This window comes from Puma concolor, chromosome A3, assembly GCF_028749965.1.
Source record: "Puma concolor isolate L17-30 chromosome A3, mPumCon1.1.hap2, whole genome shotgun sequence".
Classification (NCBI taxonomy): Eukaryota; Metazoa; Chordata; class Mammalia; order Carnivora; family Felidae; genus Puma; species Puma concolor.
In genome coordinates, this window is record NC_141669.1 from 82,195,270 (window position 1) to 82,221,969 (window position 26,700).

General features: G+C 47.2%; 1 protein-coding gene across 1 annotated transcript in view; it reads left to right on the plus strand.

Moving 5' to 3' along the window:
• Window positions 1-26,079, plus strand: part of NPAS2 (neuronal PAS domain protein 2) — a 163,203-nt gene extending 137,124 nt beyond the window's left edge. The window contains exons 12-21 of the mRNA XM_086701345.1: window positions 2,090-2,174; window positions 4,901-5,042; window positions 5,569-5,678; window positions 7,873-7,962; window positions 11,735-11,881; window positions 17,404-17,601; window positions 19,596-19,786; window positions 20,071-20,163; window positions 22,584-22,764; window positions 24,661-26,079. Coding sequence (XP_086557471.1) covers window positions 2,090-2,174; window positions 4,901-5,042; window positions 5,569-5,678; window positions 7,873-7,962; window positions 11,735-11,881; window positions 17,404-17,601; window positions 19,596-19,786; window positions 20,071-20,163; window positions 22,584-22,764; window positions 24,661-24,831 — 1,408 coding nt within the window. The 3' untranslated portion in view covers window positions 24,832-26,079. The remainder of the gene's footprint in view (window positions 1-2,089; window positions 2,175-4,900; window positions 5,043-5,568; window positions 5,679-7,872; window positions 7,963-11,734; window positions 11,882-17,403; window positions 17,602-19,595; window positions 19,787-20,070; window positions 20,164-22,583; window positions 22,765-24,660) is intronic.
• Window positions 26,080-26,700: the final 621 nt, after the last annotated feature.

The following is a 26,700-nucleotide window of genomic DNA, read 5'->3' on the forward strand; positions in this document are numbered from 1 at the left end:
TCACAGAAGAGTCTCCAGGTACACATCCCACTCTTTCCCTCGACGCTGAAGGTTCAGTTAAGCCCCTCCGCAAGCCTCACACGCTCGTTCAGGCTGCCAGGATGTTACTTACTGACTTACTGCTTCACTGACCTACTTGCATATTTTCCCCTCATCTCCATCCATCCCCCAGCCTTCCCTTGTCACCGTTTTGGGAAGAAAATTAAAATTTTGCCTCTAAATAACTCACAGACATAGTCCCCTTTATTGTTAATGCATTTAAAAAAAAAAAAAAAAAAACCCTGCTGGCAACTGAGGCAGTGTTGGGAATAGAGCCCGGCTGCCGGTGGGAGGGGGTTCCTGGTGGTTCCTGGTGGCCTCAGGGAACCCCCGGCCCAGTGTGGGTGAGGAGAGCTTTCAAGGGAGGCAGCATATCCAGTATTTCCTAGACGCAGGCTGTGTAGGGTCATAATTCCCAAAGGTGAAGGAGAAATGTCATTTGTGGGGTTTTTTTCCCTGACTACAGAAATTTTAAGGACATAAGTCAGTTTTAAACTGGTCTGGAGAAGAGCATTTGAGCAGAGCAAAGAAAGAAAGGTTATATGTATTGTATGTCTGTATGCACGTATACGCGATAGGTAGATAATGGATATATATAGAGAGATACATATGTACGCATACATATAGATACATACATACTGCATTTATATATATACATAAGAGATAAATGATTGATAGATAAAATGGATAGATACCATGCATACGTACATGCACACACGTGCATATATACAGTTAACAAGTAAATCGCCCTTCTTTTAGCACGTGAGGAAAGAGGAGAAATGTTGGTCTTTCTTGCCAGTGACCCTGACCATCACACTGCATGCCACTCTTAGGAACTTGATCTTGGCTTCCCAGCCCACCCTTGGGCACTTCAGCAGCCAGTGATTTCCCGTTACAGGCCAGTCCCACCCACCACCACCCAGCCTGGGCCTTCATCAGAGGGCCATTTTGCCCCCACCAGCAGCATCTTGGTCTTCAGACTCTGCCCTTGACCCTGCTCTTCCTCTCCATCCTCCACCTCCCAAATCTTGGAAAGTAACCCTCACAGAGAGTAGGGAGTGAACTAGTGAGTAAATAAGGTAACAACATTCCAGAAGCCCAAGAGCCACTGTCACTGCCCAAGTCCCCTTGCCCAGCCTGCACCTCCACACATGAAGCAGAAGCCATGGCTGGGTCACTTTGGCCTTCACCATATTGAATTGATTAGCCCACGCTATTTTATTTTATATTTTATTTTATTTTATTTTATTTTATTTTATTTTATTTTATTTTATTTTATTTTTTTATTTTATTTTATTTTATTATTTTATTTTATTTTATTTTATTTTATTTTATTTTATTTTATTTTATAGTTTATTTATTTATTTTGAGAGAGAACATGAACCGGGGGGGAGGGGCAGAGAGAGAAGGGGACAGAGGGTTCAAAACAGACTCTGTAGTGATAGAAGCAAACTCGATGCAAGGTTTGAACTCAGGAACCATGAGATCATGACCTGAGCCAAAGTCTGACACTCAGCCAACTGAGCCACATAGGCGCCTCTTACCCACACTATTTTAAAAGTGGGTCCACAGATTAATTAATCAGTGCTCTGCATCTAGATCTAGATTTGTTTGAGAGAAAACTTTCAAAGGTTGTAATTATTTAAAAAGTCATGTGTCCCTTCTCTGTATGCACAGTCCAGACTGAGTAGGTTTTTAGGAAAGGCTTCTGATTATTCAAAGGCCAAGTCTTATCCTGTAGATGAAAATATGTTTCTAAAGACAATGATATTTGGAAGTTTCAGGGCATGGGGAGAAGGTAAGTAAAAGAGAAGGGAGTAAAAACATCCTGGGAAGGAAAATATTTTGAATGTCACATTAGTCGCTCTGGTGGAATTCAGGCACAGAATGAAACTCCTTCCTCAAACAAGTGACAAGACCAGCCTCTTTCGTGGCGATGATTGTGGGGTGGGTGTCATGTAGGGTGCCTCGATGTACCACACAAGCCCTCTCTGCTGTTGCCATCTGAAATGTCCTACCTCCTGCTGTGGTCTCTTGATTTCCTGATCAGTTACGCGGATGTCCGGGTAGAAAGGAGGCAGGAGCTGGCTTTAGAAGACCCACCACCCGAGGCCATCCACCCTTCAGCACTCAAGGTATGCTGATCCCCACCAGATATCTAAAGGCCAAGTTTGCCTAAGTAAGCATTCCCATGAGATGTTATAATAGAAAGAGTAATAGTTTTATTTGCTATGTTCCCAGTACTATCCAACACGTTTCTCAGGTATTCTCTTGTTTACCATCATGACGTTCCTGTGAAGCAGGCACTGTTACTGCCCTCGTCCTACAGATGAGGCCCAGAAACACACAACACACAAAATTTAGCTAACTCACAGAGCCGTATAAAACATACCTTCTGGACTCAAAGCATGATTTGGTGACTTCCCATCCTTACAGGAGTGGCTACGATAAGTCCACTTTGTATCTCTCCCACAGATAAAAAGCTGGGGGCTTATTCCATCATCCCATTGAGGTATGGAGTAATTTAAGTGCCCCTGTCCTTCCCTCAGCCTAAGTGCCGGGTCCTCCACAAGTGCCCCTCACAGATACTGTCCGTGTCGTCGGCGGCAAGGTGCACTTTCTACTTCTGCATCTGAAGGTCTTGGTTAACAGCCATGTTGGAGCCAGCTTCATGTCAGGGAGCTCTGCTTGTGTATTTCCCTTCACAAAGTCTTATCTCCTTCCCTGCTCCACACTCAGCTTTTAGGTCCCCCCCCCCCAACCAGGCTTTCCCCCTGTGTCAAACAACTAGGGAAATGTGCAAGCAGACCAGAGCCCTGCTCCTCAAACGTCAACCTTCAAACAGACACAAATGTTGGGGAAAAAAGAGAGAAGGCAAGGAAGGGAGGGAGCATTGTATTTCATCAAAGCCAAGAAGCTAACCATTGTAAGATCCACCATTATTTATCTCCCGCTAAGAAAGAGAAAATGCTGCCACCAGTCAATCTGTGAAACAAGGATTTCTTTTCATCAGTTGAAAGACACATCCCAATTTTAGAAATGTCAAAATGTAGGGGGGAAAGTGTCTCTTAAGAATTGGTGAAATGTGGTTCAAGTTTCAGGCTGCCCAGTGACCTAGAATCCAGAGACTTCGGCCAGAAGCTGCTGTGGCAGCAATGGTACAATGAAAGCATCTCTGGTCCACGAGAGCTGAGTTGGGAGGAAGGAGGAATAACCTTTAAAGACCAGAGAGCAGTCAGTGTCTTCAGCGAGCCTCCCCTGCTGGCACGCTGCATGGTGATATATTGTATGGTGATTCATCACCAGCACACTGATACAACACACCTGCCATTGTTTGTGGAAATGTTTATTATCCCGCTCTGTCATATAATGCATCATGTATCATGTCCAAGAACAGAATTAAGCTGCTCATAGGCAGGTGTTAGACACCCCATATATCACAGCTCACAAATGGGCATAATATGTATCATCCGCTCGGAAATTCATTATTGAAGTTTCAGATCCTTTGGGACTCCTAGAACCCAGTGGAACTTCTCATAAACATGCACGTATGTATAAGCACACCAATACAATCTCGGGCTGCCTCTTTTCAAGGAAAAGCTCCTGGACAATGCTTTTCAAACTATCAGTGGTAATGAACTATTGTTTTTTTAATTTCAAATCGGTCACTGACCGCTTTTGTAAAACGCTAATTCCCATGCTTGGATGTGATGTGCAGATATGTCAAATGGCTATAAAAGTCTTTTGGTGCTTCTTCTCATTTCCTATACTTATTTCTCTGCTGACCAGGACCACACGATTTGCCAACAGCCCCGGGCCAGGGACCTCTCTCTAAGGGGTGTATCTGGGGAGACTCTGTGACTAAGGAGCAGAGTCCCAAAGCTGACATTTTAGCACAGCAAATCCAGGCACATCCTGTAATTTGAGTTTGCACAAAGGACTGTAGGCCAATATCAGTCATTTCAGCCCTTCTTGGGCACATACACAGAATCCACCCTCACTGGAGCCATGACTCAAAAGACAGAATAGCCACATAGACTTGCACCCAGAGATTTAAGACCCAAGACCGTAGGACATAGAACGGCCTGTGCAGACAGCCTAGTGGATGCCAGGAGTGTCACTGTCCTCCTCTGCCTGGGCAGGAGCATGGCTCAGGAGAGTAAGCATTATGTTTCTTCTTTAGCTTAAAAATTATCCTACCCCCTGTTTTCTCATGCTTATGACATGAAGCCGTGCAGGATGGAAAGATGGCTCCTGAGGGTTGGAAGGTCACAGTTGCTTTCTCATCACATCACACTTGAAGCAGGGGCATCCTGGGATCCAGGACTGGTTAGGATCCAGGAGCCAAAGGATAGGAGACCTTTGGCCTTTTGCCTGTTCTTCACTCCGGGGCCCTGAGACTGCAGAGGAGAGGCAGTGGGGAGACTGTGTGGGGCACATTCTGAAGGCTCCAAAGGCATTTGTTTCAATGGCATGTTAACAATCCGGTACCACCACCAACTTCATTTCTAGAACCTGCCTCTCCCCCTGCCCCCACTTCTGGGAAAGCCAAGAATCTGGGCAGTGAGGTGACAATTTTAAGAAAAAAAAGAAAATGCAACATCAGCTATGAATATCTAAAAAATCAAAATCCAAGGTGAGCAAGTGTAATAGATACTGCTTATATAAGGCCACAAGCCTCTCAAAGATGTCTGGATTAAATACATGTACAAATATTGTACCTGAATGTGTCTGGAATGATCTCCAAATTGTTTCAGTCTTTCTCCCTACACCCTCCAAAATTTTCCACATAGTTAGAGGAGAACTAAAGTCACATTCCTGTCATCTCGATACTGCAGTGTGGACTCTGTGTGTGTTTCAGGACAAGGGCTCCAGCCTGGACCCTCAGCAGCACTTTAACGCACTTGACGCAGGCACCTTGGGCCTTAACACCAGTCATTCACCATCAGTGTCCTCCAGAAGCTCCCACAAATCCTCACACACGGCCATGTCAGAACCCGCCTGTGAGTGTGCTGCCACAGATGGTGAGGGGGTGGGCGCCCATGTGGGGCCAGGGTGGTGGGAGTATAGAGTCCCACAAAGGGTCCCAGGCCTGAGCAGAATCAGGGCAGTCTCTGCCTGCCAAGTGGAAGCCGCCTTCCGGTTCACACTATTTCTTGCTTCCTTTCCCTCCGGCTTTCTTCCCTCCACCTCTCCACACTCCAGAACAGACATAAAGCAGGTGACACGCAGGCCGGATAGTCTGGCCAGGTTTTGGTGACCCTGGTAAGATGTAGGATCAGGCAGATGGTTGAACCAGGTGGTGGACATGAAGCTCGGGAATGCTTTGCTCCCAGTGGGGGTCGGGTGCTGGCAGAACCCGAAGCTGTGGCTCTTGCAACAGCTTCCATTCATGCTGGACTTTTTTTTTTATCAGACATTCCACCCAAGCCCTTGTTTCAGGCATACTACAGTCGTTGCTCCCCTCTTTTGATAAGAAAGTTGTTAAGGATGCATGAATCAGGAAGGTGATCGGTTGCTTTCTTACAGCTGCCCCAAGCAAGCTGATGGCAGAGGCCAGCACCACGGCTTTGCCGAGACCAGCCACCCTGCCCCAAGAGCTCCCCGTGCCAGGGCTCAGCCAGGCAGCCACAATGCCGGTATGTATGTGACCTTAAACTCCTTCTCGACCAGAAGTGCCACAGCGTGGCAGGGCTGACAACACCATAGGACAGCATTACTGCATCTTCCCAGAGAAGCAGTTGTACTTGGAGATTAAGAGTATGGCATGGCAGACAGGGGTGGGAAGCTAGGTAATTGAATTGGCAAGTAATCTGAAACATTTTTATTCCAAAATTAACATGGATGTGTATTCAAGGAATGCAAAATGCAAATGAATTTTAAAGATTAAGCTGAAAAACCTCAAACTGGGGGTCACATCCCCAGAGTCTCTGAGGGTACACAGGATCCTTCCATCTGAGGTCCCGTTTCACTCCAGGGAAAATGTTCAAGAAGTCAGTGCCAACAAAAATCTATCTCTGCATACATCAGGCAGTGTCCCTGATACACACCAGACCTCCCCAGAAGGTCAGGGATTGAGTGGCCTTTTAGAAAGCACACTGGCTGTATGCAAAATCACTGATGCACACAATACTCCAGTTATCTCCTGCCTCGTAAGGGGTCACACCAAACTTAGCGACGTAAAGCAACAGTCATTTCTCACATTCGCGGGATTCAGGAAGGGCACAGCAGGGCTGACTCCTCTCTGCTGCCTCGTGTCAGAGGCCTCACCGACTGGACCTGGGGAATCCACACCCCAGGGGTGTCTGCGCTCATGTCTGGTACGTGGGGTGGGCCAGGCTACCCTGAGACCATCCACCCTCCACTTGCCTGGGCCCCTTCTTGCCTGGGCCCAACTTGCCTTAGGCTTCTCCCAGCATGGCAACTGGGTTCCAAGAAGAAATATCTGGAGATGGAGCTTTCTGTGAGAGCCAGGCAGAAGCTACATGGCTTTCTGTGAGCTAGCCTTGGAAGTCCCACAGTGTCACCTCTGACATCCTTCTTGATCAGAGCAGCCCCAGCTCACCCACAGAGATCGACATAGACTCCACCTCAGGATGGGAGAAGTGTCCAAGAATGTCAGGGGCCACATCCAGGTAGTTGCCAGAAACCCCCTACCCAACCCTCGCTGACATTTTGGAGATGGGAGTGAACGTGCCAGCTTCCTGCTTGCGGTCTCCAGGAAAATCATGCAGGCCCTCCTTGAAAAGCTGGAGTGACGTGTTTTATTTTCAAATCGCACAAGACAAAGACCACTTTCTTTTTCTCCAGCCACCTTCCAAAAATGCTTCCAAGCCATGAATGCCATTCTTCCGATACTTGGCAGTCCAGTAGAACTACTTTCTGCCACTGATGGGGGTGCAGTTCTGGTTCCTCTCCACTGTGTGAGGGATGCGATCCGAGGAGAACCCCAGGCAGCCCTGTGCTGGGGATTCCTCACTCAAAACAAGGTCTCCTGTGGTCACTTCCTCCCAATGCGTGACACTTCCCATTTGGGCTTCTCTTTATGGTCTCTAGGGCCTGAGGGACAGTTTGGGAGTAACTTCAGAAGAATCCTTTTACTTTTCTTTTAAAAACTCTCAATAGCCCACAAAGCTGAGGATTTCATTTCTTGTTTCTACACATTGCTACGTATTGCCCCCACTGTCCTCCTGCCCTGCCCCGAGGGATCAGGAAACAAGGTCTGTGACTCAGCTGACTGCCCAGGAGTCTCTTGAACAGATTCCAGGCAGAGCCTGGTGAAATTGCACCAGTATTCACTGCCTGGATGAATGAATGGATATAGAAACACATGGCACATCTGTCCGCTGCATTCATGTTGAGCAGGAAGGATAAGGGCCACATGCAAAGCCAGCGCTGGTTATTAGCACAACCCCATTCATATTGCTCGATGACACTGCTAAGAATTTATCAATTTGGGAGAAGAAGCAACCAAATCCAGCAAGAATGGAGTCTAGAACAGAGGCAAGGAAGGGGGAGCGAGAGGAGCTGCCAAGCTCTGGCACGTCATAGCGGCTTTGCAGGGCACACCATGGTGGGAAGGCATCCCAGACCCTGAGTGACTCCAGGATCTTGCTCAAGGGCACCCTGCACCCTCCATCAGCCATGTGTCGGCTCTGACTCTGTGTCTTGCAAGGACGGCAGCACAGCCTACCTTCTACATGTAAGCTCTTCACTCCAGTGCAGAAGGGCCTCCTCTAGGCCAGAGAACCCAGCTGAGAGCGAGAGCATCCATGTGCCTCTGTAATGGCCCAGAAGTGGTGTTTGTTAACAAGGGCCCCCTCTCTTCCCCAGGCTCCCCTGCCTGCCCCGTCATCCTGTGACCTCACACAGCAGCTCCTGCCTCAGACCATTTTGCAGAACCCACCTGCCCCCATGACACAGGTGAGTCTGGGGCTCAGGGAAAGGGGAGCATGGTGGTGGCGCTCCCCAGGACAGAATGCTTGCTATCCTCTTGGGCATGTAGATGCATCGGTGCCAATGTATAGGTACCAAAGCAAGATCCCAAACCGGGGGATGTTTCTCCTGACGCGCAGGTGGGGCACCTCGAGCTATGAACTTTGTCCTCTCCCTGTCCCCTCTGGCCATCATCCTTTTCTTAATCTTTGTTCATCCCTCAGCCACTTCTCCATGTTCCTCTTACTTTTTATGACTCCAAATTGGTTATGTTATTTCAGGAAAAGTTTGAATTAGGCCAAATGTCATAGGAAGCTGTGAGTCCGGTACTATAAATACCACATTTGTTGGTTGTTTTGTTTTGTTTTAATTTTTTTTTCAACGTTTATTTATTTTTGGGACAGAGAGAGACAGAGCATGAATGGGGGAGGGGCAGAGAGAGAGGGAGACACAGAATCGGAAACAGGCTCCAGGCTGTGAGCCATCAACCCAGAGCCTGACGCGGGGCTCGAACTCACGGACCGCGAGATCGTGACCTGGCTGAAGTCGGACGCTTAACCGACTGTGCCACCCAGGCGCCCCTGTTTTGTTTTGTTTTGTTTTTTAAGGACCGTGGCTTTGCTGAGTAATTCCTTCCTTGTTTTAGCAACATTCAGTGAGTTACTATTTGGGTCAGTCCATGAGCCGGTGTGAGGGGCACAGCCCTAGCTTTTAGCACTCAGAGTTGAAGGGAGAGGTGGGCATACCAACAGACCAACCTCCATGGCAGGGTGTGTGTGTTTACACAACCGGTAAGAAAACAGCCTACCGAGGAGGTGACCCCTGAGCTGGGCCCGGCAGGATGTGCTCGAGGCCTGGCGAGAGGCTGAATGAAATAGTGGTCATTCATTCTGTGGCCGCGTAGGGCCTTTGAGCTGATTAGCATACACTGCACTGAGGCCAGGCTCCACTTTCAGTTTCTTTATGGGATATCTAGCTTTGTGCCACTGTCTGGCTACAAGGGGATCCGAGGTCACAGTTCACTGACAAGTACTCCTGGCCGCACTCCTGCCAAAGTGTGGACTTCTCTCTTGGGGCAAATCCATCACCACCGATGAAAACTCTTTTACAACACATGTCCCATTAACAGCCGTCTCAGATGCTTTCCTGGAATCAGAAAGACACCTGCTAGCACATGCCCCTCGACAGAGGCTGGAAGGATGTCAAAGCTACTCATCCAGAGTCAACTAATTAAAATAGTCTGTGTTCATCCTCATTCGGAAAAAAAAAATTTTTTTCTCTTCGAATTTCCAAGGCACATTTGGTATGAAATTAGTAAGTTTTTCAATCCAAAGGCACATGAAATGAGAGTTCCTGTAACTTCTGGGTCTTGCATCCTAAAGGAATTTCTTTTTTATGCATAATGATGTGATTAAGGCCTTCTTCAAATTCTAATGTTTCATGTATTAAACGTCATTTTAATTAACAGAAACAGTTCTTAGTCTCTTAGGCATGTTATACTTAATAATAACCATATTCTTTAAGACATTCTTGCATAATGCTGACCTTTCAAGTCAGACAGTTCTTTGCATACCAGCTCCATGTAAAACAGTGCATTCTACAGTTTTCTCTCTTTCCATTCTCTGAAGCTATCTATCACTCTAGCACCCTATCGTGGAAAGGGGCGGGGGGAATAAAACCCAAAGTCTGACAAAGGGTTTTCTGGGTAACTAGCTGGTGGTTTGGCTTCAAGATGTGTTTCTAAAATGTCTCTAAGTTAGAATAAATGTCTTTCTCAAAGAGGCCATGATCAAGAATATAACAAGAGACTAATGCCTGGGTGTCTTGGAATCCCTTGAGAAAATCAGAATAATATTAGAAGTCACTATCACTTATGAAGCACAGTGCTGGCCCCTCCCTGACTGCCCTGCCCCCTCCTATTTCCCTTTGGAGCCAACTGGGCAACCCAGAGTGTCCTCTCCACTGGACATGCTAGGCGTAGCCCCCAATGTTTCCTGACTTTGTAGAACCCCTGGAAGCTTTTGTGTTGTGGGTGTGTGGGTGTGTGTGTGGTGTGTGTGTGTGTGTGTGTGTGTGTTTAATTTGCTACCTGGTAGAGGTCGCTTTCTTAACAGAATTCTCTTTCAAATTCCCAGCTGTGTGTTTTGATTACTTACATTCTGATGAAGATTTTTGTGATACAGTCTGGTTTAGCACAGAGAACTCATGTTTAGCAAGAGACTTTTTCTGTTAAATGAAATCTGAAGGCAAAGCCGCTCTGATTGAGGTGCATTTGGGAGGCGGGGGAGGTGTTGCTGGCAAAACCGCTCGGCCTCACCCAGCTCCTGAGACTCAGAATTCACATTTTGGCCCGGGCCACCAGCTAGCTGTGCGATCTCAAGCAAGCCACAACCTCTGCTTGACATGGGGGTATGATGTAAAGAATTAAACGACCGGCCAGTGTGGGTCTCCGCAAGTGGCAGCATATAGTGGGTTTTTTTAATCATTTTGCTGCTCCAAAAACTGCAGTCAGTTATTCAATCCTTCAGTGTATCCTGTGTTCTACAGTCTCCCCGGCCTCCTTGCTTTTCCATGTAAGAAAGGTCAAAGGGCAGAGGAAGAGTCTCTGGAGGTGTTTGCAAAAGACTATGGGCAAGAATCAGACTAGGGAGAATGTTGGGATAGAGATTGAGGGAATGGAGGTTAAGTCATTGTTTTTAAAAAAAAAAAAAAAAGAGGAGGAAGGGAAGGAAAAGATAAGGAGAAAGGGAGAGGAAGGGAAGGAGGAGGAAGGGAGGGAGGAGGGGAGGGGAAGTCCCAGGCCAGCAAACACATGTTCCTCAAGAAACAGGAATTATTGAGTGCTCCAGAGAGCCCAGAGCAGGGTAGCCACCCCAGGAGTGCCAGCCTCCCTTGCCACGATCCCCTACTTTCCTCGTGTTTCCTTGCAAGGAAACACCCTATGTCAAGGTAGGACCTATGTCCCAGAGATCACCTGTAGAATCTTTCTAAAACCAACCTCCATCCCAGGAAAAGGAGTAAGAGGTGGAACGGAGGGGAAACTTGGAGCTTATGTGCAAAGCAGATATCAGTGTCCCTCCTATAAGGGCACTCTCTGCCAGTGTTACCCTCAGGATAAATGTCAGATGATTGTACTATTCTTTTCCTTAGTCTTTTGGTGCACAGATCTCTAAGTGCAGAGCAGCAAATGAACCTGGGGGAAGTGAGGGAGGGTGGTAAGGCCTCCCCATGGCCTCAGGCTGGTTTGGAGAGCAGGGCTCCCACAAATTGTAGCTATCAAGCTCATTTGTGAATTGTTACAGAAGAGCCCTGTATGCCAGGATCAGATTTAGGATAACGATAGGACCCCAGATTGCCTGTGAAGCTGTCACACGCTCTCTGATGCACTGCTTTTGACATTCATCCCCAAAACCATTTGTCTGTCTAACCAAATTTGGAATGTCAGTTTGTGAGCACTGCTCACAAAATTGTGTCCCAATTCTGTGGCCCTCCCAAGCTGCAGTGCAATACATTAGACCTGCAGGTTCTGGTAGGCCTGAGAAAAGCTCATGTGGGGACCACTGGGCCTCCCAGTGCTCATCCAAAGACCCTGTGCCCTGCGGAGCGCCCCAGCAGTGAGTCACTCAGGAGGGATACCAAAAAGGGTGGATAAGGGACCGGAAATGAAAGTGGGCAGGGCTGCTCAGAACAGCAGCAACATCTGTCTGCAAGGCTGAAATAACTCTTTCATCTGGTCTTGTGTTTTGACTCCACCTTCAAGTTCTCAGCACAGTTCAGCATGTTCCAGACCATCAAAGACCAGCTGGAGCAGCGGACACGGATCCTGCAAGCTAACATCCGGTGGCAGCAGGAGGAGCTCCACAAGATCCAGGAGCAGCTCTGCCTGGTCCAGGACTCCAATATCCAGGTGAGGCCTCTTCCTGGGCCAGCATCCGCCACGGTCTCTGTCCTCCCTGCCTCCCTGCCATATTTATCCACTGTTTCGGGGTGGGCAGGACTCCCACCAAAGTGCCTCTGTACTGCCCTAATGAGTCCTGCTTACTAAGCATATTGCAACCTCCAATACCAAGTACAAGGAACAAATCCCCCCTCCTCCATCCCCAACTCCAGGCCAAACACGAATTTCACATGACACCCTCCCTGTTGACCCCTTGCTCTGTTGGGCACATAATGTCTGTATATCACCTGCATTTTCATTCATGAGTGGTGGTTGTTCGCCCTGCATTGATGCCTGCCTCCCTCCCTCCTGTGGGGGTGTAAACTCCCGGCACCTGTGTAACTGCTTTCATAGCACCGGGCGGCTACTGGCTACCCGTGGGGGAAATGGAGGCAGCTCTACTGTAGCCTCTCACCCAAAGGGGCCATGAAGGGAGATCTGGGAAATGATGAGATCTGCACCCTGCACAGAGGGGGGATGGGAGAGAGAGCTGGGGACTGGAGGTCAGCACCCTGGCGTCTCCAGGCCACCCCATTTGTGGCATGCCCATTGCGGCATGCTGCAGTTCTGACAACAGCAGCTTTCAACCATGACACTGCCCCCCACCCCCGCCAGATGTCGCTTCTTTAAATCCTTTGGAGAGATTGCTTTTGGAGTGAAAGCTGTATATATTAGATTTCTTACAAGGATAAGTGATTTTTACCAAGTTTTACTTGTATCAGGTGAAGACTATGTTTCTTCCCAAGTGCATTCTTTTGACCCAGCCTCTAATTGTGAACGTAATTCTAGCTCACCTTGGAGTCTGCCTTGAGAGCTCTAAGCATTTGCACTCCTCCCCCCACGCCCCTTAGAAGAGGCGGAAGGAAGCAGGAGACACCCTTGGAGAAAATGGTTGGAACCCTGGCCCTGCCGCTTCCCGGTCACGGTCCACACAGACCCTTCCGGGGGGACCAACAGGTTCTATGCGAGCGCAGCGCCCTAACCCTGCGCGGTGAGATAACGCGTGAAGGATCGGCGATGCTGGGTAGCGGGAGACACCTGCTGCCGGCCTTCCTGCCTCCCTGGGCTCCTCAGAGGCGCTCCTGGCTTGCTTTCCAGAGCCTAACTGCCCCTGCCCCCACCCCCACCCGCACAGACTCTCAGCCTGGGCTCTCCCTTCCCCCTGCCCCACCACCCGGAGGACAGAGCCCAGCGGGACGCGCACTTCCCGCCCCGGGGGTCCGGGGGCGGAGAGCTCTGCCACACCCAAAGCCCTTTAGCTGCCCCGCCTCCTCTACCACTCCCCAAAACGGGCCCGGGAGAAGACCACAGTGTTTACAGGAAAAGAAATGCAGTCATGGAGGTGTCAAAGTCCCTTTTTGCTTATTCCTTCCCAGCTGTAATATTTTCTCACTGATCCAAGGCCCGATTGGCAGAACTTGCCTGACTCCAATTACTTGAATGGAATTTTTACACTAACAGGAAGGGGAAAATTGAGCCAGAAACTGCTAAAAGCAAGGTAGGCGTATGAACATCCTCCTCAGAGCCCGGGCCTTTCTATTTCCTGCCTTTTCCACATTCAAGCTGAATTCTAAAATAACAGGCGACGCAAGGTTATCTCTTTCACTCCTTGTTATGAAGAAGTCTTATTTTTCTTCCTCCTGACCAATGACTTTTGTTGCACACCCCCCCCCCCAAAGTATCCATACCAACAGAGCACCTGAGTTTTGTGAGGGTTGAGGTGGAAATCAGGCCCTGCAGTGTGTTCCTTCCCCGTTTTCATACTTGTGACCTTATCTTTGCAGTGGAATTTTCCAAAGAACATGGAAATCCACAGATTGTCCAACCAGAGAATATTTCCTCAAGCAGCCTGACTTCTTGTAGTTTTACAAGTTTACAGATTTAAAGAAATACATTCCAAAATGTACAACCAAAATGTGATATTCCTTAAAAACAAAACCAAAAACCTGCGTGGTTCAAGCATAAAGAAAAAGCAAGTAAAAATTACTCCACCCCTTCCCTAAAAAGGTAAGAGTGGGGAAGAGAGATTAAATAAGAATAATTGATATTTGATAGAATATCAACTATTGATATATCAAACTATTGATGAAGAGTTGATCATTGTTGAAGCCTAAACATGATACATGGGGTTTCATTATACCTCTATTTTGTGTATTTCTAAGATGCTCTGTAATAATAAGTATTGTAAAAGGAAGCAGATTAGAATAATGAAAAACCACATGTGAGCATACGATTGGTTTATTCTTAAAAATTAGAAGCTTTTTTTTCTCTGATAGCTTTTTCTATTTGAATGAAGGAACTATTTTTCTCATACTTCCTATAAAGTTGACCCCCTGTGCCTTTTAAGAAGTCATCCTCCTAAACCATAAAATTCTTTTTTGTGGGTAAAACAGAGGCATGGATGTGCACAGTGAATTAGGATTGTCCCCTACAAAAGCCTTTACCAGAATGTCAGTGGACTTTCCTACTTTACTTCAGTGCCCCTGAGCTTTCATTGAGACTATGTGTGCATGTGATGCTTACTGAGTACAATTAAAACACACACAGTAACCCACACACACACACACACACACACACACACACACACACACACACAACTGGGTTATGAGGGAAAGGTCCTCTGAAGTGTTTGTGTCTGCACCTAGATGGGAGCCATGAAGGATGCTACTTGGGGAGAGCTGTTCCCATGAAAGGTTGTGTCACCCCCTGCAGTCCAGAGAAGGATGCCTCTTGTTCTCTTTTTGAGAGTATGCACGCCCTCTGCTGGCTACTCAAAGAAATGCCAGGAAGGGCATCTGTAGCAATGGCAAACATGTTCCTTGATGGTTCTTTTCAATCACTCATCTATCTTTCTTTCCTTTCTTCCATCCACCCATTCATCCATCTATTCATCCATCATCCCTTCCTTCATTCCCTCCATCCACTTATGCATCCATCCATCATTCCTTCCATCCATCCACCCTCCATACACCTATCGATCCATCTATCCATCCATCTATCCTTCCATCTGGCAGACACCCATTATGTATCAAGCACTTGGTTAGGCACTGTGCAAAAACAGAGATACACAGGACAGGGTTTTTACCCTTAGAAGGCACACATCAGTGGGACAGAGTAGCAGACCCAGCAGTCTCTGACATAACACAAGCAGAAATAGTTTGCCCTTCTCTGAGCAAAAGCCTCATTTATTTGTTTATTCATTCATTTATTTATTCAATCACTCATTTTTCAGATAGTTTTTGAATGCCCAAAGAGGCAAAGGAACAAAAGTTCCTTTTTTCATTTTAAATACTGTTGTTACTATCTAACGTTGATTGAGCCCTTACTATGTCTAAGCATAAATTTTATTTAATCCTTTATGAGATATATGATGTTAATGTCACTGTTTTATTAATGAAGAAACTAAAGCTTTGGAAAGTCATGAAAACTGCCTAAGGTCATACCAGTAATACATGTTGGGGTTGGAATCTGAACCTAGGTATGTGATTTAAGCCACAATATACTAAATAAAGGTTACATTTTTTTTGAAATCTAACCAGAAGGTAAATTGTTCCCTACTGGAAAAATGTATGTTATGTAGTTTGAGTATTGTGTTTTTGCTAAAGTGATGAAGCGTAGGTCACCGTAAATGCTATAAGTAATAATCCCCAAACTGAATCTGAGATGATTGATACCCAGAAAATTCTTCTTAACTTCTTAAGTGACAAAGAGCTCTCATTGAAAACCTCTCTGGTGGGGTGGAGATGTGAGTGGAAAGCAGGGAGATCAGGTGGGGTGGTGGAAAGGGCACCAGATGGGAACCTGGTCCACTCAGCTCAGCCACCCACCTGCCTCAGGCCTCTGGGAGCCAGCTCAACCCCTGCCCATGAGGCGTAAACTTGAAATAACTACTCTGCTCCTGCTAGTATCTACTTGGCATGGTTCTACCTCTGCCTTTCCATAATCACTCTGTCACTCAGCAAATGTTGGCATGTCGGTTCTGTACTGGGTTGAGGTTGTACTGACCTGAGTACAGGAATGGAGGATTAAAACTCCAGATGCTAGAAGGAAGAGGGACTTGCTCCTCAAGAACTCAAAGCTATAGCCCTTAAAGGGAGGGGAGCACTGCCTGTCAAGAATCCAGTATATTTGGGAGCACCTGGGTGGCTCAGTCAGTTGAGCATCTGACTCTTGGTTTCAGCTCAGGTCATGATCTCACAGTTCGTGGGTTCGAGCCCCGCATCGGGTTCTTGGTGATGGCGCAGAGCCTGCCTGGGGTTCTGTCTCCCTCTCTCTCTTCCCCTCCCCTGCTTGCTATCTCTCTTTCTCAAAAATAAATAAACATTTATAAGGAAAGAAAGAAAGAGAGAGAGAGAGAGAGAGAGAGAGAGAGAGAGAAAGACAGAAAGAAAGAAAGAAAAAGAAAGAAGGAAAGAAAGAATCCAATATATTCAATAATACCAGTTTTCAATGCCCACAAGGACCTTTGATTCAAAGAGCTGGTTACAGGTCTTAGGTTTAAATTATTATTAAAAGTATTAAAGTTGTTTTTCTTAAGGCTTTAGAGTCAATTTACAGATTATATTTTATTTACAAATCTAACTTGGTCTAAAAATAGCAATGCTTTTACTTGTTTTTATTTTTTCAGCTAGTTTATAAATGTAACAAATCATAAATAACCAACATTCTCTGCCAAAGCCATTAGTCTACAAGTTCAATATGTCTAAATCTTCCAAACGTTTCATGTGCTGAACAAGGCAGACCTGTCAACTTAGAAGTAAAATCTTTCTAAGCCCTTAAGCAATTCTTTTAAATCAAACACATCAAAAATGAAGTAGATCGAGGTTCTCATAAACACTTAAACATTCTACAAACTTATCAAATTCTCTTAAACCTTTCAAATTAAAACTTCCAGGCCAATGTACCACATTTGCCTCCCTGGGAATGCGGAGTCACCTAGCTAATGGGAGCGGATTGCTGGGTAAGATGCCCGACCGCAATGTGGGTACACACCCAGGCCAGTGGTCAGAGATGTAAGTCCTGGCACAGGACCTGGTCCTACTGCCAGGATGGTGCAGCCTTATGGCACAGGTTAGCCTACCCTCTGCCACCATTCATCCCATTAACAAGATATTTCTCTCTTCTAATAAGAAACTGGTAAGCCAATGCAGTCTCTATGCAAGTACATCGAGTTATTTATAGACCATCTGGATCTAAGCATCTTTCACACTGATAGACCTCCATCGCTAGACCATAGCCTTCTATAAGGCAAGGTCAGCATCCCTCCGATCCACTGCTCCACCTCCAGGACCCTTGCACTGTGCTTGTGGCATCACAGCACCCAATGTCCCCACGTTGAGTGAATGAATCCTTCCCAAGCAAGTCAGAGAGAGCAAGAAAGCCATGGATAGGGAATACAGAGAAGGTGCAGACACCTTGGTGTGTGGAGGCAGAGCCCTGAAAGTGGAGGCACATGTGATCCCAAACTTAAAGGTACACTGTTCTGCTTCCAGATGTTCCTGCAGCAGCCAGCTGTTTCCCTGAGCTTCAGCAGCGCAACGCGGCCTGAGTCTCAGCAGCAACTCCAGCAGAGGTCAGCCCCAGCCTCCCAGCCCCAGCTTGTGGCCAGCCCTCAACTCCCAGGGCAGATTGCCTCTGCCCAGGTGGCAAACCAGCACCTGCTCAGAGAATCAAGTGTGATATCAACCCAGGTAAACGTGCTTGTCTTCATACTCAGTCCTTGCCACCGAAGCAGACCAGGGCATGCTTGATTCCTGCAGTATCCCGAACTAGAAACCTACTGAACCTTTCCTCTGTGACCAGGGCTAGAGTATGTTTTGGGGGGGGGGGCACGAGGAGGTTTTCCTTATTCTAAGTCATTCTGAAGCCCCAAGTTGTACTAGTTTCCTTCTGTGTTTTATTAATATATTAAAATACCTCAATGGTATCAGCATTGATCCTGACCTGGGTTGGAGGTAGATATGGATACCCAGACACTCACATTGACAGCCATATGTCCCCGTGTGTGTGTCCTCAGTCCTCTTCATCTAGTCTGGTTATAGCCATTATCAGTGTGAGAACACGGGTTATCCACTTCTGTTCATTGTCCCTTTCCCCTGGGCCACCGTGCTCCCCCTCCTTCCTCCAGATTCCCCACCAAGCCCTTCCCTCATTGTCATTACCACCTACTACAAGCCATCAATGACTTTGCAATCTGACAGTCAGCCAGCAATAAATGGCACTTAAATTGAATGAAATTGAGAGGACCTAAGCCCCTGCTTCTGGAAGATCAAAGATTGGAAGGCAAGATACAGTCTCTCCTCAAGTCTCATATTGGCACCTGTTCAGTAGATCTGCTGAGCTCCTCTTATTCACCATCTCCCAGGGGAACAGAGGTGAATAAGACTTATCTTGACTCCAAGGAGCTTCTAGTCCCATGGGGCCTCTGGGAATGTAAACAGATAACGTACAGATAAATGTACAATAAAATGTGGAAAAGTCCACATTTAATAGTTTGGCCCATCTTCACCCAGATTTGAGGGTTTTCCTTTAAAATGCAGCCTTCTGGTTCTAAAGGTCAACAGAAAAATTAATGAGAATAGCCAAGAAGAATTTGGAAAAGAAAAACTGAGGAAGGGCCTACACTATCCAATATTGAAAATTTTCAAAGATGCCTCAAGAGTTAAAACACTGTGGTGCCATCATATGAATGGACAGTCAGTCAAAACTGGAAAACCCGAAAAACAAAAAAGCAAATCCAAGCCCATTCCATCATTCATTTAAGATTTCAGTCAACAAGTATTTATTAAGTGCTCACTGTGTGCTAAGCACTGAGGGAAAGCAGTGAACAAAAAAGGAAACAGCATCTCTGACACAAGTCAGGAGAGAGATGCAAACGAGTAAAGATGACAGCATGTCAAATGGTTATGCAAGAACGCAGGTGAAGGCTGGGGGGTGTGGGCAAGAACACAGGTGAAGGTTGGGCACTGGGCTGGAGTTTTCAATAGGTAGCCTTTTCTTAGAGTAGAAAATATTCAATCAAAGAGACCTGATGGAATGAGAGAATGAACCATACCAGTATTAGGAGGAAGAGCGTTCTCCATGGGGGAATCAGCCAGTGCAAAGGCCTTGAGGCCTGATGAGTTAGAAACAGTAAGGAGGTCCATGTGTCTGGAGTAGAATTTGTGAAGCGTAAGGTAGTTCCATGCACAGTTTCCTTATTTGCTGAGTGCCCAACACTGTTCTAGGCCCAAGGGATTTAAAGAATCCCTGAGGTGTTTATAATCCAATGGGGAGGACAGTCCCAGGATCAAAATACTTCAAAAACTAGTGGGTCCTAGGGGTGCCTAGGGGGTTCAGTTGGTTAAGCATCCAACTCTTGATTTCAGCTCAGGTCATCATCTCATGGTTTCTGGGTTTGAGTCCTGCATTGGCTTCATGCTGACAGCATGGAGCCTGCTTGGGATATATTCTCTCTCTCTCTCTCTGTCTCTCTCTCTCTCTCTGTCTGTCTGTCTGTCTCTCTCTCTCAAAATATATAAACTTAAAACAAACAAACAAACAAAACCACAACAAAGAAAAGTAGTGGGTCCTAAGAGGAAGGGCCAGGGTAGGTAGAAGAAAGAGGTTCTGGGGAGGATTCCTGGAGAGATGACACCTGAGTTGAGTCTAAGTCTTACCTCTCTCATTAACATGATGGCTCCAGGGTCCACGGCCAATGAGAAGCTCACAGATGATGCAGGGAAGTGGCCACTCAGTGAGCAGCTTGACGCCCCAGTTCAGCAGCACCACGGCTGTGCTCCCACCAGCTCTGAGCCTGACCACGCTTGCTTCTGCCTCCCAGGATGGCAGCCAGTGCCAGCCCAGCCCAGACTTTGGTCATGATCGGCAGCTCAGGTACTGAGATCGCCCTCGTTTAAAAGATAGCTCAGGTGCAGCTTTACAGTAACCACTTCAGCCTCCCTTCTGCTGCCTCCCAGTCTCAGCTAACAAAGTGGCAAGAGAGGGCTGGGGTCTCGGATGGCTGCGCTCATCTTCCTCTGAGAGCAGAGTGGGCACAGTGGGTGTCAGGGGCAGCCAGACAGGGCCCAGCCAGGCTGGGCAGGTGCTGCCGTCAGCCAGCGGGTCTACAGTTTGGGTGCTGATTCAAGTTTCCCATTTATCTCCTCCTCTGCTCCAAGGCTATTGCTGAGCCAGCCCATCCAGCCCATGATGCCTGGGTCCTGTGATGCGAGGCAGCCCTCAGAGGTCAGCAGGACTGGACGGCAAGTCAAGTAGGTGGCCCCGGGTGGAGGGAGGAGGCAGAGAACTGCACTGAGTGGTCTCAGGCTGGCAGGGCTCTCATCGGCCTGGACCAGCAGCGCTCCTGTGCGTCTCACACGAAAGGCAAGGTCAAAGTGTGCCCACACCCTTTGCAAGGAGACCCCCTTAGCTCTTCTTCCATTTCCCATTGAAGAAGATCAAACTGTGTGTCAGCATTCCATGCTTAAAACAGGACCTGAACAAAACAATTAATTATATCCCCTGTCTGTCATCATCTTCAGATATCTTTATGGGTCCTTTGCCCTCAGTAACATCCCAGGTAAATGCAGCCTGATCCCCTTCCCCAGGGCGTTCCCATGGCTCCATCTGACCAGCAGATGCTGGCACATTCCACAGGCATACTTGGACACTTGGAGCTCTCCAGCTCTGTGGTTCTGGTGCTGAGCCACGGGACTGTGAAACCCTGCAGATGTGGGCTCTCCTTCCTTCCCAGACACGCAACCTTCTGTGTCTCCTTCCACAGACTCTTCACCACTTGCAGCCCCCACGTCCAGAAGCAGCTTTGCTCTACTATTGCATTAATTACCGGGGACAAAGGTCACTGGAGACCTAGGAATGGATACTCGGAAAGCTACTGGAAAACAGTTCCTAGCTCTTGACACGAGGCAGAACTATCTCACAGACGTCTTTTTTGCATAAACATTGGTTGAGTGTGTGTCTGAAGTTTACTAGGACAGGGCTAGCTAATTAGGCCTGGCCATCCTTAGAGCCATCCCCTAAGACCAGCTCCCAGAAGCCCTTCCTCCCATGTCCTCCTTCAGCCAGTTATAGTAGTAACAGTGGATGTTTTCTGAACATTTCTGAGAGGCAGGGGCTGGTACCTGTATTGTTTCATTTTATCCTGATAAAAACCCCGTGATGGAGAGAGATGGGGAATGTGCACTTCAGGAGCTGCCTTTCAATTCTCTGATGGTGCTCTCAATTAGACAAAACAAAGACTCTTGTTACATCGCGTTCCAGAGATGCTTAAAATGCAGTGAACTAGGCAAAAATGGGCATTCTTTCCTCCAGAACTCTGCCATTTTCCGTCAACCCAATGATTGCCACCCTCCCCATATCCTCTACCGTCTCTTCCAGATATGACCTAATGCTCCACCTTGTTACAAATGACCTCATAGAAAGAAATCACATTTCCAGAATATATAATACAAAATGAACTTCTCTGTGGTGTCTTTAAACACCTGTTCCTGGTCTGTGCTCCTCCAGAGCTTTCCCTAAATGGCCTTCTTCTGCCTCTTGTTCATGGACCATTATCATCAACACCTTTTCCTTTTCTAATTTTTTAAATTGTGGTAGAATATATATACAACATAAAATTCACCATTTTTACTATCTTTAAGTGGACAGTTCAGTGGCATTCACCATCACCACCATCCATCTCCAGAACTTCTTCATCTTCCCAAACTAAAACTCTGAACCCCATTACACATTAGCTCCCCACTCCCTGTACCCTCCATCCCTACTGGTCTACTTTCTGTCTCTTATGAATCTGAGTCCTCTAGGAATCTCATCTAAGTGGAGTCACACAGTATTTGTCCTTTCGCAACTGGCTTACTTCCTTTAGTATTACTTCATGTGCTCTGGATGTGTGAGAATTTACTTCCTTTTTGAAGCTGAATAATATTCCCTTATATTTATATACCACATTTTGCTTATCCATTCACCCATCGATGGCTACTAGGCTTGCTTCTACTCTTTGGCTATTGTGAATATTGTTGCTACAAACATGAGTGTACAAATATCTGCCTGAGTTCCGCCTTTCGTCTTCTCTTGGGTACATTTCCCGAAGTGACATTGCTGGATTGTGTGGTAATTCTAAGCTTTTTTGAGGAACTGCCGTCTTGTTCTCCAGAGTGGCTGCACCATTTTACATTTCTATCAGTGCACAAAGGTTGCAAATTCTCCATGTCCTCGTCATCACTTATTATTCTGGTGGGGTTTTTTTTTCCATAATAGCCATTATGATGGCTGTGAAGTGGTCTCTCATTTCGATTTTGATTTGTATTCCCTAATGACTAAGGATGTTAAGCATTTCTTCTTGTGCTGATTGGCTATCCTTTTGGTATCCTTTTTAAGAGCAATGTTGTTCAAGCCCTTTGCCTATATTTTTAGTCAGGCTGTTTTATTGTTGTTGAGTTGTAGGATTTTTTTTAATAACCTGGGCATCAGTCCTTCATTAGATATATGATTCGCAAATATTTTTCATTGGTGGCCTTCTCAATCCATGGATAACGTCCTTTGAGGCATCAAAGTTTTCAATTCTGATGAAGTCCAGTCTGAGTGTCCTTTTGTCGTTGCCTGTGCTGTTGGTGTCACATGAACACCTCTTTCTCAAAAGTCTGTTTTCTCCTTCCCACGTGTGACCCAACAGGTATCCGCAGAGCCAGGCCGTGTTTCAAAATGCAGACATGCACACCACCAGCAGCAGCACCTCGCCCCCCGTCCTGCTGATGGGACAGGCGGTGCCTCAGCCCAGCTTCCCCGCCGCCGCCTCCAGGCAGTCACCCCTGCAGCCCGCACAGGCCCCGCAGCAGGCACAGCACTTCCTGCAGGTGGGCACCGCCGCACTCATGCGTGAGGGCACAGGGCCCGGCTCCAAGGCAGAGGCCTGGCAGGCTTTCCCTCCCTTGCTTTCAGGGTGGTTCTAGTCCTCAGTTCCGAAATAAGCCCCACATAGATTTGCATTTGAATCTTTGCAGTCTATGAAGTTTATAATACTTAAAGTTTATAAAATCCGTGCATCTTTAGTATGAGAACTTAGACTCAGCCATTATGCCCCATAGATCCGTATTTTTATTATAGTGTCCATATTTTTTTTTTTTTGCTCTACTTTTAAAGCAAAAATCAGACACTGACTACTGTGTTTGTCAGACTTGTTAGTGTGTTTATACACAAAGTCTGATACAAATATAAAATTAAACCATGTTTAAAGATACATCAAACTTGCCTGATAAATACAATAATGTGGCATGAATTTGGGGCTTTCCAGGGAAATGTGGGGCACATTTACATGTGGTCACCACTTACTTCAAGCAAGTGCCAAATCACTGGAGCCTGAGAGCCAGTAATTGGAGTTCAGATGGGACAGAAGTGTCTGATTGGGCTCTGGCCTTCCCTCTGACATATGCCCAGAGCACCTTCCTGCCCCAGCCCTGACCCTGTCCTGTGTACATCCTTCCTGGCCTCCAGCCCCCACCACAGGGCAGGGCATAGCTTTTCTGTCACTCTGCCTACCGTGCTTGGGCACCTTCAAAGCCACAGGAGAGTGTGGTGACTGAGACATTTTAAGGATAGAGGGATAAAGATGAAAGGAGTCACCCTTGAAGGTCTTGAATACAATTTAATTCCAAAGATGCTAAACCATTTGTGATATACCTTTCAAAGTTCTCTGACCTCAAGCATAGTGGGATCCAACTCTAGACTTCAGTGTGGCATGTCTTGTCATCTTGCAGGACACAGAAGCAATTTTTGGATGGGTTCAGGTGAAGTGAGAAGACAGGGATGGTCTGGGCAGAGTTAGAGGCCTCCTGTGTCTTTCTTCAGCCTTGGCAACACACATGTTCACAGACACCTGTAACTTCAAGATGTGGTGCTAAGAATACACAGAGCACTTGGGCCTGTTTGCTGCCCTCAGGGGCCTCAGGGTGCATTGTGGGGAGAGGGGATGTCACAGAGAGCTGTCAGATTCTGGGTTAGTGCCAGGTAAGAGCACTGTGCCTGGAGGCCTTCGTGGAGGAAGTACTCGAGGCCGGGGTGGGGGGGGCGGGGGGGGCAGGGCGGCACCTGCTGCAGAGCTGAGGTGTGGATGGAGTGAAAAGACAGGAAGGGACAGTGTTCCAACAAGAGAGACAGCCTGAGCAAAAGTGGAGGGGCAGGTGTGCCTGTGGTGTCCTGGGTTGTTTGGATGGGGGAGATTTCATAGACGAGAATAGTGGGAGATGGGGCTGACGGTTCCAAAGTTAGGGTTTGACCAGTTGAAGTTTCTGAGCTTCAAATGAGGATGTTGCCCAGTAGATGCTGGCGAATGGCAGTATTTGGAAGTAGTTACCGAATCAGGGACCGTGGTGAAAAGTATGCCGACTGCACGTGTGTTTGGATTCTGCTCTGTCAGTTATCTGCATGTGGTCTCAGGTTCCAACATCCCAAAACATATAGGCCACATGTTCAGGAAACCATTCCCCAAAGCCTAGTCCCTGGCCCACTGGCCCAAAGGAACCCCTAGTGCTCGGCTTCCGAATTCACACCCACCTGGGGGAGCCTCAGGCTCCTTTCTTCCCCACCCACCCTACCCCCAAGGTCCTGCCACCACAAGATCCCACCCGCCCCCCTCCCAGCCATGGAGGTGAGGCCTGTAGTCTGACCACACCGGCATTGCCGCCCCAGCATCTCAGCGGAGGAGTTGCCAAAGCACAGAGGCACCTCTGGAGCCCTTTGTCTCTTCTTCGCAGGTACAGGCACCGACCTCTTTGCACAGTGAGCAGCAGGACTCCCTACTTCTCTCCACCTACTCGCAACCGCCAGGGACCCTGGGCTACCCACCCCCACCCCAGCCCCCACGCCCACCCCGAAGGGTCAGCAGCCTGTCTGAGTCCTCGGGCCTCCAGCAGCCGCCCCGGTAGTGCCCTGGCACCTCAGTCGGGTCACAATCAGCTTTAACCAATGGACGGACAATGGGAGTGGCCACAGGAGTGGGGGAGAGGAGTTTTAAACCCTTGGCTTTTATGCACACTGCATACATTTCAGAACTCCTGGATGGTAACCTTCTCCGGAGCACAGCAGCTGGCATGTGACACATGATCAGAGTACTGGCCGTATTTCCCTTGCCTGTGTGTTTCTCGGGCACACTCTACAGCCATACTCGGATGGGAACCGAGTGCCCCCGCGTAAGTGTCGTTACTCAGTTGACTTAGCAGGTGGCACGGCTCGCTGCGTCCTCCTGAGAGAGCGCACTGGTCCCTCTAGCCGGCTGTGGTCTGTCCACGCTTGCTAGCTGGCCTTCACTCTCTTGACCCTCTTTTCTTTGCATTCGAGAAGCACTGGGTCAGAGATCTGTTGAAGAGAGAGAATAAAGAGATTATTTTTCATTATTTTTAAATGGTTGTTTTTGTTTTAATTTGCACAGCTGCACAGAGGAGATAACTTAGGCACTTTCAGGTTTTAAAAATAATAAGGTCTCCTGACTTCATTTGGAGACCGCAGTAACAAAACCAGCCCACCAATCAGATGGCAGAGCTGGTCATTCTTCACCAGGCTGCAGACCCACACCCTCTGGCCTAAAACCTAATGGAAGGAGGTTCTTCACCCCATGCCCGTTCTGGTGATTATTGTTTCCCCTAAATATAACACTGGACTGTTCCTGTTTACTTGGTTGATTGCAACTACAAAGGCCGACTCAAAGCAAAGCACAATCATGCAGCTGATGTTCCGGAATTCTGTCGGGAACTATGAGACTTTGGAGGAAGAGGTTCCACAAGCCAGACAGGCCTGTGGAGCCCCAGGTCCCCGAGGAGACCCCACCACGCACCGGCCCCTTGAGTCAGAATGCTGCATCTTTCTACAGATCTTTCATGATAAGACCGAGGATTGGATTCTCCTTTTCAAAATGCACTTTGCTTTTTTTGTATGTTTTGTTATGTTGAGATGTTTCTAAAGAAAAAGGTTTTATGTAATTAAAAGACGAAGTGTAGTGAACTGTACAGCTGTTGTAATAATGACCTATTTCTATATAAAATAAAATTGTATGGATTATGTGTAAATTATTTTGTATCTGAGACGCCAGTTCCTTTCCCAAATATAAAAGTATAAAAGTTTTCCTGTGTTTTTCTGTGAGTGGAAATTTTGTAATAAATTAACGAATTTGTACAATTTCCTCTGGAGGCAGTTTCTGTCCCTTGGTATACATGCATGCATACATCTTTTCTTCATTAACATTTTTTTTTTTAATTTCAAGACATTTCTAAGGATAATCGAAGATATCAAAAAGGTGAAAGCAAGCAATGAATAAATCAGGTTTTTTGAGCTGCAACATATGCACCAGCCCATCAGGCTTCTGACCTTCATAATTAAAGGTTGTGCCAAAAAAAAAAAAAAAACGACAACGGTATAAAGATGACAGCACAACAAACAGAAACAGCAAAAGCCCCTGGAAACATCTCAGCCTTCTAGACATAGGGAATCTGTGGATCTGACGGAGACAATCTGCATCAAAGCAGTCACGACTCATAATTAAACTCACCTGGGCTGGACTTCATGGGCTCCAACTGCCAACACTTAGATCTATCAGTGATGTGCATGGGGTTTCTGTGTCTGTGTGTGAGAGGTGTGTACACACGTTTTGTTGGTGGGGGGAGATATAACAGCAGCATCTAGGAGACTTCTGCCAACTACAGATTTCCCCCCCCCCATGAGGCCTCATCACGCTGACATAAGGGTGCCCTGGCACACCATGATTGAGAATCACGGAGATGGCACTGCTCAGCACAGCCCTT